The sequence below is a fragment of the Poecilia latipinna genome, unplaced genomic scaffold, assembly GCF_001443285.1.
Source record: "Poecilia latipinna isolate Pla-1442-1.1 unplaced genomic scaffold, P_latipinna-1.0 Scaffold867, whole genome shotgun sequence".
Classification (NCBI taxonomy): Eukaryota; Metazoa; Chordata; class Actinopteri; order Cyprinodontiformes; family Poeciliidae; genus Poecilia; species Poecilia latipinna.
The window spans coordinates 61,146-76,135 of NW_015113483.1; the positions used below are offsets into that span (position 1 = coordinate 61,146).

At 38.8% G+C, this 14,990-nt stretch overlaps 1 protein-coding gene across 1 annotated transcript; it reads right to left on the reverse strand.

Moving 5' to 3' along the window:
- Nucleotides 1-1,272: 1,272 nt before the first annotated feature.
- Nucleotides 1,273-11,757, reverse strand: c25h12orf75 (chromosome 25 C12orf75 homolog). The gene is made up of 6 exons (XM_015048209.1): nt 11,361-11,757; nt 6,849-6,873; nt 5,348-5,383; nt 4,321-4,400; nt 3,780-3,810; nt 1,273-2,977 (listed from the first exon to the last, which is right to left on the reverse strand). Exons 1-5 carry the CDS (start codon nt 11,401-11,403, stop codon nt 3,806-3,808), a joined length of 189 nt encoding a protein of 62 aa, XP_014903695.1. The 5' UTR covers nt 11,404-11,757; the 3' UTR covers nt 1,273-2,977; nt 3,780-3,805.
- Nucleotides 11,758-14,990: the final 3,233 nt, after the last annotated feature.

The following is a 14,990-nucleotide window of genomic DNA, read 5'->3' on the forward strand; positions in this document are numbered from 1 at the left end:
TTTGTGTCATTATAATCATTTTTTATTTGTGTTTGTATAGTTATAAAATATGTATTGATATTACTAAATAATTTATTAAATAAATTACCTCGACATCAGAATATTCCATTCCTATTCTATTGTTATAGCCACTAAGCATATTTAAATATGGTGAACTATGTATTAAAAACATACTTAAAAATACAGTTGTTTATAAATGTAGCTTTGATAGATATTTGAATATGGTTTCCAGTAATAAAAAAGCGTGTTATTATCGATTAAATGCGCTGATACGTCATGGACCTTAACACAGGGGCCGCGTTTCATTGGCTAATGCCCATTTCACGTCCCAGCGCAGCTACCACGTGCGTGACCGTCTCACAAACACAAGCTACAGTAGTAGACACATGCTAACACATGCCAATGTACATTGTGGACTAGCAGACCGGCATAAAGTTTTTGCGTCAGGACTCGAAAAAGAATGGTTCTCCACTGTCAGTGGGGTATCTGAAACGGAATGCTTCGCTTGGATCAAAGCTTTTGCAGCTCAACCGTCGTAGGATCAATAAGAACAAAGGAGTGTGTGCTGGTGTTAAGTATTATTGCTTTGCTTTCTTTGTGTTTAGTGAATGGAGATATTTTTGAGTGATTGTTTATCCATTTGAGATTCTGCATTACAGCTTCAGTAATAAAAACATCCATTATGAAAACCTTTTAGCTAAGTACAGCATAATGGCAGTACGATACTTCTACACCTTGAAGCCTGTCTGTTACACAGTCTTACATTAGCTAAACAGATCAATATGCAATGTGTACCATATCTGACACACATTAATGATTTTATTTTACCTGAAAAGGCTTTTTAGGAAACTGTAATCGTGTTAGCCACGCTAGCACCGAGTACAGTCTATCAGGTCTAGGCACACTCAAACATTTGCCAACAACAGAAATCACTGATTTCAAAAGGAACCCTTAAAACCATGAATGCCCGACTTACCCAGCCTTGCAAGAACAATAGGCACCAGTGATCTTGTCCACAACTATATTTATGCAGAGGGTGTGAGGATCTGCTGTTTTCCTCATCAACCGGTAGCATTTCGCTGTGATGCGCACAATGTTGGAGGCATCGCAAGGCTCAAACATCTTGATGTCGTCCAAAAAAGATTACATGAACTTGCCGGATTAATTTATTTGTAGCTTTTGGTTATTTCAAAAGCTACAAGATGTCTGCAAAAAAAATATTCTTGACTTAGTATTCAGCTAGGGATGCTGTCCTAAAGCCACAGAGAAACATTAAAAATTCATTCAGTTTATTCCTTTTCAATATTCTCTTATCCATGTTCAGGGTTTGCAGAGGTGTTGGAGAAAATCCCATTAGGCAAAGAGCGGGGTACAAAGAACCTGTACAGACTGCAAGTACATCACAGAAGTCCAAAATAGATGGATTTCCATATTTCCTCATTGGAAATCTTTACTCATTTGTGCTCTTAGCAAGTCAGAATAGAATTTCTGTAGATTCTTCTTGAGTTTATTTCCAGATTCTCTTTTTTTTTTTTAATCCCCCACACTGATCAAACATTTCTGCACACTTTTGACATGCCGCTTAGCAGAACGAAACATGATTTGATTCAGTAGTCAATAATTTGCAAATATAAAGGGTACAAAGAGTTTAAAAAGCTTTGATAAAGTATTCCCATCTCTTGAATGTTCTCACATTTTCTCATAATGTAACCACAAACTTTGCTGTGTTTTATTAGGATTTTATGTGATGGACTAGCATAATTTTCAAGTTTTAATCTATAAAAGGACTCGAAAGCCATGCATGATATTTTTTTTTTTTTTTTTTTTAACAGTGCACCACTTTGTGTTGGATAATCACAGAAAATCTCAATAAAATCCACTGGTGTTTCTGGCAACGTGACAAAATGTGAAGACGTTTAAGGGGTGGGAACGTCTCCGCAAGGCACAGTAAATATCACAATATAAGCTGTACTTCAATAAAAACTTCATTTTCATCTTTTCTTGTGGTGTTTGTTGACAAAAAGAAAATTGCACAATTCAACACATATTTTCTTTCAAATATTACACACTGACTAAACAACATGGAGTTCAGTTATATAGTGTGGGGGGCGGGGGGGAAGGATTGAAGACGGATTCACCGTTTCTATGTTTCTTTTTGAGCTGCTTCCTTTCAGTCTCTTCCAAGATTAGGCTGTTTTTGCAAATCTACATTTATGCTGTGGTGTGAGAAAAGAAGTTGCCAGTTCAGCTTATGAAAACTTTAAGAAAATCTCCCATTTTTGGCTTTAAAGGTATTGTATTCTGAGCTTCTTTTTTTTTGAGCAAAAAAAAATCATAATGCTGAAGGGAGAACAAGCACGACAGATACATAAAATCGTTGCATGGAATGAGGTTAGGTGACCACACCCAGAACATCGTGTAAAACAAGCTTCATTTCAGCTCTGAGAGCGATTATTGAGAATAATATCTCACTTTCCCAATGCAACAGCAGGTCCTTGATTGCAATAAATTCTATTTTCATCACCAGCAACACGTTCAGTCTACTTTGCAATTAAGCATTTATGCACTGTAGTGATATAATTAGCAGAAAATATTATTGCCAAGGGAGTTTGGGGAGATTGTGTGATTCCCACACATTCAACTGTGAAGTTGGCTGTATCCTCCATCGTTTCCTGAGAGGGAGAGACAGAGAGAGGGGGGAGCGGGTCCACTGATACCACCTTCAGCTGCTCCTCGCAGCGTGGGGCGCCTGTCTGGGATTCCTCTTTCTTCGTCTTTTGTTCTCAAGGATAAAGGGCGGTGGCTGATGCTGTATGCATCCAAACATCACTCCACCTTCTGTCGCTCTGCTAGTTCCTGTCTTTTGCTCAGTGTGACTCTGGAAGTCCTTATTTAGTCCATTTTCTACCAGAACCAGAGCGGCGAGATGCTCTCTGCTTGTAATGTGACGGTCTCTGGGTGACTCAACTGTAGGGTCCTGTTGAGACCAAACAATATAAAAGTCAACAGTTTTTGAGTTAGCTTTTCATGTAGAGCTAAAATGAACTCAGTCCAAATAACTTTTTATGCATGTGATTAAACTGTCATGATTACATTAAATACGATACCTGGTAGATAATTAACTGAATAAATAAATAACTAAATATTTAAATCTGTGATTAAAACTTCAGTTAGTCACATGAAATGACAAATAATTGTTCTAGCATTATTTACTTGTTTCAGTTGTCACTGTGGCTCATCAGACATCTGATTGGTTAACCAGCACAAGTCAACTTCACATTGTAGCCCCGCCCACTGACTTATGGGTAAGGCTGAGGTACAAAGCAAATTCAAACTGTACTGCAACACATGGCCATGCAGTGGTTTAATACATTTCAGATAATGAATGTACAATTTTTTAATTACTCTTACAACTTAACATCGTTTTATGTAATTATAATATTCGAACATTTAGGTAATTATAAGAAAATGCATATTTTTCTTTAGCATATGCATTTCTAATCTTAATTTAAATGCTTCCAGGAATTTAGCTTCCTGAACTTGTCCTTACCAAGAAATACATTTCTGAAGTTTATTTAGTGCTCATCCCAATTAATCCATAACTGGATTGTTTTTTTTTATTATTATTGTAAACATCTAGTATAAATATTGTCAGTGGTCCCATTAGAAATTTTTAAACAGAGAAAATGTTGCGGTAATGAATATTTTTGGTTCTGGATCATTTTGAAAAAAACAAAAAGAAACAGCCAAATAATCTGTATTATTGTTTTTTCAGGTACCTGTTTTGGACTCCATTCTGTAGCTGCTAGTCTGTAAGAAGAAGAAGAAGAAAAATGCACAGCAACAAGTTATTTGTAGGGACATTGTTTGACATTTTCAATCTTTTACCGTCTCTGATCTTTCTGTTTCTCTTCAAAACTGATAGAGATCAGTTAAAATAGGGAATGATACGTCTCAAAATACAATCGGTTTTATCAAACTTCAGCAAGGACAACTAAAACAGCACAAAAAATGTAAAAGAAAGAAGAAAAATACCCTGTATTATGATTTTCCAGTACATTGCTGCTTCTTGAATTGAATCAGTTTCACTGTCCACTTTGCAAACAGAGCTAATAAATAGCATGAACATTTTCAAGGTTGACATATTTTTCTTTTAACGGATCAAATTTTTGGACTCTGACAATGAGGTGAGTGGCTGCTTTGCATGTTGCTGTAGCTCATCTGATGGAGATTATTAAGCGTCTATGTTCAGATGTGCCTCATAAATACACTTCAATGTCAAAGTTGTTTAAAATTAGAACGTGTGCAGCAGATGTTCACCTTTCTGTGTGGATTTAGACTGACTAGCAGCTACTGTGGTCAGGTCCGCAGGCAGACCCACATACACACCGCCATAATTCCTGAGGACAGGAGAAGACATTATGTTAGTGCAATGTAATTTGTCAGAGTTATATTTTGAGTAGAAACAGTAAGATTAAATTCAGCTAACAATAATATGTTCATAGAATTTATTTTATTTTAGTTTCAACTCTTAAGAAATTTCAGTCCTTTGTGAAAAATTCTCTTGAACTTTTTCAGATTTTTTTTTAGAACCAAAAGACTGAAAAAATGGAAGAAAAAAAATATTTCAAAAATCTTGAGAATATTGCACACTTTTGTCTTCAGCTTATTTTATAGTCAGAAAAGGTGTCATTGAGCCATTTAAAGCAGAATTGGGTTACAAAACAATTTTCCGAGCTTTAAACATTTCACAGAGCTCTGTTCAATCCATCATATGGAAGTAGAAAAAGTATAACATAATGGTAAGCCTACCAAGAAATGATTGTCCACTTAAAAGTGAAAAATGTAACAAGAAGAGCATTAATTAAACCTTTACTATGTTCATTTAAATGAAGTTATATGAAACGGATTGACTTCGAAAGTCCCTGAATCTATAAACAGTCAGGAGAAGAAGAAGTCCTGTTTGCAGTTCGCAAGAAGCCATGAAGGAGACATGGCAAGCATGTGGAAGAATATGCTCAGTTCACGTGGAAAACTTAAATTCTTGCCTACATGTTGGCATTATTTAGAACACCAAAAAACACTATACCCATTGTGAAACATGGTGGTGGCAGTATCGTGCTGTTTAGAAGCTTTTAATGAGCAAAAACAAAGGCGTTGGTCAAAGTTAACAGGTTGAAATGAGACAAAATAAAAGGAAGTTAAAGGGATATGAATACTTTTTTATATATATAATACTATCTGCCTTACTAGCAGATGTTGTTGGTTACAGTTCTTGCAGAAAATACTGATTGTTTCACAAAAAGCTACATGTCAACCGAAAACCTCAGAAGCGTCAACAGAATACCTTCTTTTCTCATCGTCTGCCGAGGGATCTTCTGTCCTGATTGAGAGAAGAATCACAGGTCAGGTCAGCGTTCACAGCCTGGCACAAAAACACCTGAAGCTCTGAGAAGAAGAGGCCGCTGGACTCCTGGGTGTGTTTTGTTTCAGCTGCGCTGCGGAACATTTACGGCGAGCCGCAGGGAATACGGATCATTCCCCGGTGGCAGCAGCTGACGATGCGGCACATGGAATTGGCAATTATCGTTTCAGCTGAGGTTATTGAACAATCAGCTGCTTGCAGCGTGTTGTTGTCGCAGAGCTCACATGAAGCTGCGCCGGGGACAAAACACCAAAAATACTCAGCTTGGAGGCTGTTCTGTTTGCAGATTCTTTTCTTTTGAACATAAAATGCGAGCGTGTGCTTGTTTTGTTTGTTTGTTTCATCTTGGAAGGAACTAAGTAGGCACTAAAGTAGACCGCTGGGATTCGACCACTTTGTGGGTCCCTAAAGACTTGACCTAGCATGCTTACTCTGCTTGATTGGTAAAACCAAAGGATGAAATCAGGGTTCGGAGAAATGGGTTAGGAAGTCCTTTTTGACGGGCATTGCAGTAGATAGATAAAGAAAGAGTTTGTATGTATGCGACAAAATGAGTGTGGTCTACATTTGTTTGTGATATTTTGATGCGTAGTTCAGTTTTAGGAAGCTCTGATTAGCTTCAGGTAGTTAGCACTCGTCAGTCAGCTCTCAAGGGCTGAACCTGGCTGCTCAGATGGCTTCCAGGAAACATACATGCTGATTTAAGGTACAAAGTAGACACACACCTGCTTGTAAATTTATCCCTGTTACAGTGAATTAATCTATTTTTTTTACTGGAAATCTAAATCCTGACCAGGTTAATATGTATTCCTTCACTGTGGTTGAGTCTTAACACATGTTTGATTTTCATTTTAACACTGACAAGAAAATTGATCGATAAGTAGCTTTTTGGGACCCACCAAGGCTGTTTTCTGGGAAGTACTACTAAAATGAAAAGCACACAGTTTGAAAAAAATAGAATAAAATTAAAATTCAAGTACACCCATTATCAATTTTTCCAGTTAAGGCTTTAGTAATGTTGCTTCTCCTGTCCTTTTCAGAAAAGTATTAATGGAAAAAAAAAAAAACGCCCCAGAATGAGCCCTCAAATACACAAACAAAATAGATTTTTTTTCAAATGTTCAATATACCTGCCACAAATTCAATAGATTTTAGATTAACTTTTACGTAATAATTTATTGAAATGCACTTGTATTTTGCGTCAGACATTGATTGACACTAGTTATGCCTTTCTTTTAACAGAAACCTTCTTTTTGAAAGCCATGCATAATTTCTGTTCTATTTCACAATTGCACTACTTTTGCTATAAAAACTTGAAGGCAATGATTGCAAATTTTACCAGAAACTTGATTTTAGCTTTGATTTATGTCCTACAGAGCTTTGTAAATTTTTTCAAATTCTTAAAAATGACTCATGTACTTACACATCTTTGGAGGCTTCTGCTGGCCCTGAGAACAGAAAACAAATGAACACAATTTAACCCAACCATCATACCTAATGGAGGAAGAATGTTTCATTACTAACTTTTAATTTCTGTGTTCAGAATCACTGAATCAAGGACAGACAATAATAGGATGCTGGCATTAGACTCACTTTATTAAGGGTGAATGTAAACCTTTTTCTTTCTGCTTTTAAAGCCTCAAGCGTGACGACGATGCGCCGTCACTGAGCGAAAGTCAAAACGACCTCAATCATTAAGACAGCTCCATGTGAAATCTGTCTAAGTTAAGCGACAGATTTCACACGAATTTGGACTTTGATTAGATAATGCGACAGTGCGTCTTAAGGCTACAATTATTAAAAACATTCAAGATGGCTGCTGAAGTTAATGAGTTGTTTTGCAACTCAGTTTTTCAGCAGACCCAAAGAAACACAGCCGCTCAGAGCGGCTGTTCTTATTTTTTTTATTTTTTTTTTTTTATATAGAAACAAGTATTTTACATTCTAATGATAGGACAAAACGCAGACAAAAGAACTGTTTTGGTTGGAGCCACATACAGATATTGTTTCTTTCAAGAATGTGTGTTCTCTGTGTTTTTCTTCCATGTAGAAAGTACTCCCAGCTCAGTCCTTCAGCTTAGCTGTGCCTTTCTCCCAGACAGTGTATCTGGAAAAAATCTCGCAAACATTACACATGTGCACTCTCTTTTTTTCCGCTGCATAGAAAATATATTCTGTTGGTATTTTAGTTTTACCTGTCTCGTCTTTCTGAAGAAGACAATGCTATCATTTGTACTTAACTTTGTTTTCTTTTTAAAAGTACTCATATTTCAGTGCTTTTAGCATCTCTTTATAGTGGAGAGCAACTTAAAAAATATATATTATATTAAATATATTTGCTCGTTTTGTTTGTTCTTGTATAGAAATAATTCTGTCACAGTGCCTCTTAGGTCAGCTGCATTTCTGTCCTGCAGAGTGCCACTGACATTTCAACTATAAACCACATCTTCTCTCTTTTTTATTTGTTTCTTTTCCCTCAACAGAACTCCTGACTCGGTGTTTCTGTGCTCTGTTTTTACTGTGTGTGTGTCTCCTTCCAGTCTTCTGGTCAGCACAGAGAACAGCTAATGTTGAGCTGCTAGATGTGTCTTCATAATATTACCAATTAAATATTTAACCTGTTATGACTGTATTGCATTTCAACTGAACTGTATGCAACTAGATGATTGGATATGAACTGGACACATTTGTCTCATTAAGTGCCTTTTGATGATTTTGTTGCTCACAAGTAAGCATTGAATTGAACAGTGTGATCATTCTTTTTTTTTTTGTTGTTTTGCCTTTGAAACTTTGACTCAGTTCAGTTTAGAGTCCTGATGTCGCTCATGTAGCTTAAAATTGCTTTTGGTTTTCAGCTCCACTGCCAAAGAACCTACAGTATGGAGAGCAGCACAAGAAGCCTCAGTTCCAGTGACACCAGTGGAAAGCTCAAGGCTGTTTAACTCCTAGATGAGCCAATTAGCACTTCTTCATTCCTGATGCACAGGCTCTAAAGTGATGATGTTAAGCTGGAGGATAATTTAACCTCCTCCTCCTTTGTACTGTACACACAGCTCCATTCAACAACAGTGTAGAAAGACATGCATAGGATTGTTCTTCAACCAGTTTTTATCTGTACTTGTGCCAAACTTATCCTGGAAGCATCAACCTGAACGTGAAATCATAGAAAACGAAGCAGGAAAATCGTGGAGAATATTTCTGTCTATATAGAGATCTGCAAAGGTTTCTAGTGCGCTAAAGCGACAAAGAGGCCTTTTCAGTGCCCTCAACAAAAGCTCATTCATATCCGAGGCTGCACATCTGCGAGCACAAGGCTTGGGTTGAACAATGTGACATATAGTGCGGTCATTTGAGTGAACTCGATAAGGGCCAGGCTCGAATTCATGATGATCTTGTCCGACTTGACTTTCACAGCTTCTTCAGTGACCTCCGCAGTGGTTAGGATTCAGATTTTTATTATCAAAAAATGGGAATATTTACTTCTATGTTGCACATAAATATTAAGCTGGTTCTGGTTTTAATTTTTAAAGATGAAGGCACACTGAGAATAAAAAAACGCAGCCAGGTCGTGATGCGTGGCTTTTTCACAGCAGAATTTCACAAATTTCAAAAATTTTTAAAATGTGAAAAGTGAAATTATTGTTGGATTTGTTACACACAGAGTTGCATAACTTAAGAGTTTATTTTCTCCTCATTGTGATGGTTATGGGTGAACAAAATTGCCAAAGAAGTGACGTATCCAAGCTTATTTTTTATAAAGGTGAAGAGGAAGAAAAAAATGTGGAAGAGAAAAGGTGCAGAAGCAGCCTGATAACCTGTGAGCCACTGGAGGATTATGATACAAAGTCCTTTCAAGAATTTGAGAGAGATTCAGAAGATGTGGACAGCGACTGGTGTCATAGATTTAAGTGTCACCAAACACAAGATAGTGTTACCTATAATATTTTACTTTACCCAACATGTTTCTTCTGACTAAATAATCTGGGTTGAAGATTAGGGATATGCCCATAGATTCAAAAATAGCAAAAATACTTGTGGAAACAAGCCAAAAGCTGGCCAGCAATTATGAGGAGCATATATTTGCTGTATTGCTTATGAATATTTTTCCACTTATTATTAGAGTTTCAGAGTGTAAACATCTCATATGCAATTTTAAACGATAAAAAAATACACTTTTTTCAAAACTGACCCCTTGTAAGTAGTTTTTTTTTTTTTTTTTTTTGTTAATCTTTTGTGAAATTCTTGACTGAATGAACATAGAGGGGTATGAATGAGCTTCACTTTTTAAAATAAGTTCCAGAAATAATGTTATATTCTTTGTTGGTATTGTAATTCATGAGATGCTCTTGAATGCTTTCTTATGACAACGTGACTCAAAGTGATTCCTGATGACGAAGCCTGCCCTGGTCTTCCTCACAAACTGCTTCAGTGTTTTATTGTTACGTGAAATGCATGGAGGGTTTTTAAATGAAGCTCAGACATATTGCTGCAGCTGTGCAGAAAACAAAACCAAAGGAGGAATTTCTTCATTAGCCTGCACTGAGAAAATGCAATCAAAAGAGTTCTGATTGTTTATGAAGTGCCTTAGTACCATCCAGAACCAAACCAAAAGTTAAGTTTCGTATGGGTGTTTTTATTTTCTTCATTATCCAACAATCTACAATAATAAAGCAAATATCTATAACTATATATAAAGTGAGTTTGATTGGTCTGACAGAAACATCTGGCTATAGTTGATTTAATTTTGTCCTTTGACACAGGCCTGGCATCAGCTGGCGTGGACAAACGAGAGCCGCTGCAATTCCCAATTTGTCAGAGTGACAGGATGACACACACCACACACACGCACACACACGCCCTTGACACTCTTCTGATCGCTGACCTCTGAGACTAAGTCAATGAAAAATTGATGAGGCCGACCGAAGAAGTCCGCCTGTCACGGACAAACAAGGTCCAGCCCACAGGGAGGTACTTAGGTGTTGTTTACAGGCCGTGGAACCTCAGCGTGGATCACATTTGGATCCGGCTGCTACGTCAACACGCCTGGCAAGCACTGATTAGGTACCTGCAAGCACACTCACGTTTGCACAAGCACAAACACACTCATCACGCTGCTTTAATGGGCAGTGGTGCTGGTGAGGTAATTCTGCAGATACTTCAAACTAATTATTACCTAGACAGTATTGCTGGTGTGTGTGTGTGTGTGTGTACGCGACCCTGGAGATTTTCTCAGGTGTAATTTAAAACAGTCTGAGCCAAGTGAGTGAGATGTGCTGGGGGGGAGATAAGCAGGACATCTGGGTGAGGGTTAGAAAAACAATTTGATAAGAGAATATCCTCCATTCACACGTGTCCTTCAGGTTTTTACGAATCAAAGTCAGGAGTTGATTTAGTATTTCAGAGGCGCCTGCGTTCAGGACACACTCTGTATCCGTCAAGTGGGGAGACAAGGATGAGTGAATGTCAGTTTTGCCTTGGAAGGCAAGACAGCGACGGAAAAACCCCAGACAAACTAAAAAGAAATGCCCAGATGTTGCAACTGTATGAAAGTCAAGATGTTTGTATAGATGCAGTCGAGTCTTAGATCAGGGCTTTTGCCAAACTGGACTCAGCATCTGCATCTTCAGGGTATTAACTCTTAAATGTGAACATAATTGCAAAATGCAAGAAGGATTCTGTAAATTTCTTGTCATTAATATAGAGCAAGAAAGATTTTTAGACAGGGCAGAAGATGTTTTCATGAATGAAGTCAAGTAACCAGCATGCACCCACAAAGATGCGCTTCCTGAGCGTAAGCGTTTCCCCCCGACAGACTTCATGTACCCCCAAAACACCTTCTCCTCCTTCCCGCAGAGACGGTGACAGCCTCTCGCTCACCAACCAGCCATCACACCGCTGACTGACACATCCACACGGAGATTCCTGAAACACTCACCCCCTCCCGAGGTGCTGGTGGCTGAGGAATTGCCACAACCCATTTTGCATCGATGCAGCCACCGTCTAGGCAGAGCGGAGACGTTCAGTGAGAGGAAGGGTGAGGAGGAGATGAGGGGGGAAACCCGCGACACATCGGAGGGAGGAGAAGGAACTCGGGGTGGGGGTGGGGGGGCGGTGGGGAAAGCAGAGAGGGAAGGTCAAAGAAATGGCTCAGAGGGATGCCCTTTGGTGGCGTGCCTGAGTCCTGCTCCCGCCTGCCCCACAAAGCCACAGAGAGCTCAGATTGAGGTGAAAGCTCTGAGACGCTTTTATACGTACACACACTGAGACGGAGAGAATGACAGCAAGAGAGAGAGAGAGAGAGGAAGAGAGACAGAGTGGGGGGGAGATGGAGAGAAAGATGCTTTGCCCTCACATGATTTGCTCTTTTTCTCCACCCTGACATGGTTGCCCGGGAAACCAGGGTAAAGAAGGCGGAGGGTGGAGTGTGACTTTAACCAATGGGGAGCTTCCGTTTTGCATGAAGGTGTAAAAAATTGACTGTACTAAAGGGCATCGATGCATCCGCCTGTGGGAGAGAGAAGCTCACGGTGAAATTCCCAGTTTGCTTTTTTGTGTGATGGAAACAGAGGATCTTGAGGTTTCTCTGCGGCCGAGGCTCGCAGCTAAAAGCCGACTCCTCTGGGTTCCGACTAAAAACAATCCAGCTACAGACGAACACCAAACACCCGGCATAGGAAACCGCAAATGCCACACAAGGGTCATGTCTTGGCCCCCGGCAGTTCTCAGGGCATTTTGATTTATTCCAGTCATGCTCTTTGGAGCTCTTGCAGGACAGACACGGTTTGTTGTTTCGTTCTATGGTAATCCTCACATTAATTGATAATGACAAGCTCACTCAGGATTTCTTTCAACATTTCATTAAACTGTTAAGCTTTTATTGAGGCATCTTTGACATCTGGAGCCCTCAAAATCCCGGTCAACCAAAAATCTGTCCCCGTTTATTGAGACTGACAGTACTATTAGGTTTTAAATAGCTTAAAAATTTGTCTTAAGAGTTAGAGAAATAGACAAAAAATAATCCTTAATAGTAATAATCTGCTGCTATCAGTTTTGTGTTGTTTGTTCTACACAAATTTAATCATTTCTTTGTGTTTGAGCTTGACTTGTTCAGAAATACATCTTCGTCACTGACTTTCCATCAAACATGGCCCGTCCATTCAGATTCCTTCTGGTCTGGAATAAAACTGTTGTTTTGAAGTTGCTAATAGTAAGAGGGGACCTAAATCAAATTCTGCTAGACCCCTAAACCAACCGCTTGTGTTGAACCTCTTTTGTTCAGCCTCTGAACAAAAGAGGCTGGAAGAAGCGGACTGAAGCTAGCAGCAGCATGTGTTTCTATCCACAGCATCAGTTGGGTTCTGCACTGACAGGCTGAAAGACCAATCAGAAAAGAAGAAGAAGTCGGTTCTCCACAAGCTACAGTAAAAGTCAGATTACACTTTGCAAATGCACTCAGTGGAAAACACCGTGATGTTTGTACTGTTATCTGACTATGTCTGACTGTAAAGTACAGGGGTGGAAGCATCACGCTGCAGAAAACACTGGTGGTGTTCACAGTGTAAAAGGCGTCATGAGGAAGGAAGGAAGATTGTGTAGAAACATTGTAGCAACATCTGGAGATATTCAGAGGAAATTTCAAACTGGGGCAAAAATTGATTTTTCAAATGAACAACGACGCTGTTGAAGTCCAGTGCAGTGTACACTTGCAACAATTTATCTCTCTCATTATTTTTGACATTTAGCAAACACTACAAATTTTGGCAACTGACAAAACAGAAAATGTTTTAGTTGAATGTGACAATATAAGAATATGAGAGATGGCAGGGATCTTAATGATGCACAAATTTAATTATAACAATCTGTCAGCACAACTAAGGAACACAAAAACAAGACTCGCACAGAGAAAATAGTTCTGAGTTCCCAGATGATATTTTGCTTTCTTTTATCCTTGCACTGTCAGTCAATACATTCTCAGCAAATCTGTAAAATTTATATCTAAAAATAGTTTTTTTTCTGATTAGTGTGTTCAGTTGGATCAACATACTCTGTTCTTGAACTTTAAGTCAATTTTCTCTGGTGGTGTGAACTTAAGTTTGAACTCTTCATGTCAGCAGACATCAAGGAACCCTTATTGTGCCTCTAGTAACTCTTCTGGACCTCTAACAGAATCTGATTGGCGGGCTTCCTTCTAAGCCGGTTTTTGATAGTAATCGTGTTCCTAGATTCTCGTTTGTAAGTCAATTTGTGTAAAATGAATAAACATTTTGTGCTGCTTTCACCTGTGGTTCTCCAAATCCATCCCACAGATCATGTAGACAGCAGCGCTCTAGCATCTGTGGATGTCGGTGTCACACAAACTTCCCATGGGAACCCTTCACGATGCAGATAAAATCTTGATGTGGAAGCGTTTGGGTGAGATATATGACTTCACACCGGAGCTAAATTGGTACTGGATTGGCATACAGATACAGTTCTGACCTCACAGCCGGACTGGCTTAACCAAATTGTGGGGAGAAGTGTCACCGCTTCAAGGATTTATAGCTTCTGTGTGGCCAAAAAGAAAATCCTCACCACAAAACATGGATTTCTTGAAAGTTTTATGATAATTTTCTTACAAAAAGAACAAAAAAAAAGTATGAATTGGGATTTTCTTTGCAATTCCTTGGCTCCCTCTCTGCTTCTAGCATGTGGTTACTTGTTTAGCATCTAATTGAGATGAATCCCCACCATCTTCATGATCCCCAAGGAGAAAAACTGCATCAGCATTAATTGTCATTCCTAAAATGTGCCCTATGTTTTCTTTTTTTTTCTTATTTAGCTGGATCTCCCTTCTATGCAGGGTGCATTGAGAAAGAGCATCTAGAATTAAAAGCAGACTTAGTGGTACCTTCAAGTTTAACAAGTTAGTATAGTGAGAGTGCAAAATGCACTGTCTAATTTGGACAATAAAGCAACACAAGTCCATTGGGAAGAAGAAGGGAAATCTTTTCTGCTCTGCCTGGGAGCGTTTTGACCTGCTTGTTTAGACTAGCCATATGCAGCACAATGAGAGCCGCCTTGATCAGTTAGACCGTTATTCAGATCTTCAAAAGCCTTTAATGGGCTTTTTCTCACTTGATAGCCAAAAGCCAAAAGTAGGTCTTTGAAGTTTTCCAATAAACAGACACAAGGAAGACTGTTTATTTTGGGTTCAGCTGCTGCAGAGCATCAGATCAAATAATTAAGATATCAGTGGGATGTAGATGGGTGCACTGAAGGGTCAACTTTTTGCTAGCTTCATGTGGAAAGATTTGTAAAGCTTCTAAGCTTCTGCATGAGGTAATTCTGAAAGCTAAGGGAGACCTGCTGTACTAGACTTTGACTGGGTCAGTCAGGTCCATGCTTGATTCAAGATGAAGCATGGACAAGTATATTTTTATTTATCTGTGCCTGCTGAAGAAAAGTTTCTCCACAACATGATGCTGCCACCGCCATGTTTCTCTCTGTGTGCTGTACAGTGTTAGCTTTCTGCCACACAGTGTTTTGTATGTATTCCAAAATATTCAATATTGCTCTTATCTGACCA

Excerpts from the sequence above, each read along its gene's own strand:
- c25h12orf75 (XM_015048209.1), bottom strand. The coding sequence starts at position 11,403 with ATGGGTTGTGGCAATTCCTCAGCCACCAGCACCTCGGGAGGGG. Across the intron at positions 6,874-11,360 it reads CACCAGCACCTCGGGAGGGG|GGCCAGCAGAAGCCTCCAAA; the intron begins GTGAGTGTTTCA and ends TTCTGTTCTCAG. Across the intron at positions 4,401-5,347 it reads GCAGACGATGAGAAAAGAAG|GAATTATGGCGGTGTGTATG; the intron begins GTATTCTGTTGA and ends TCCTGTCCTCAG.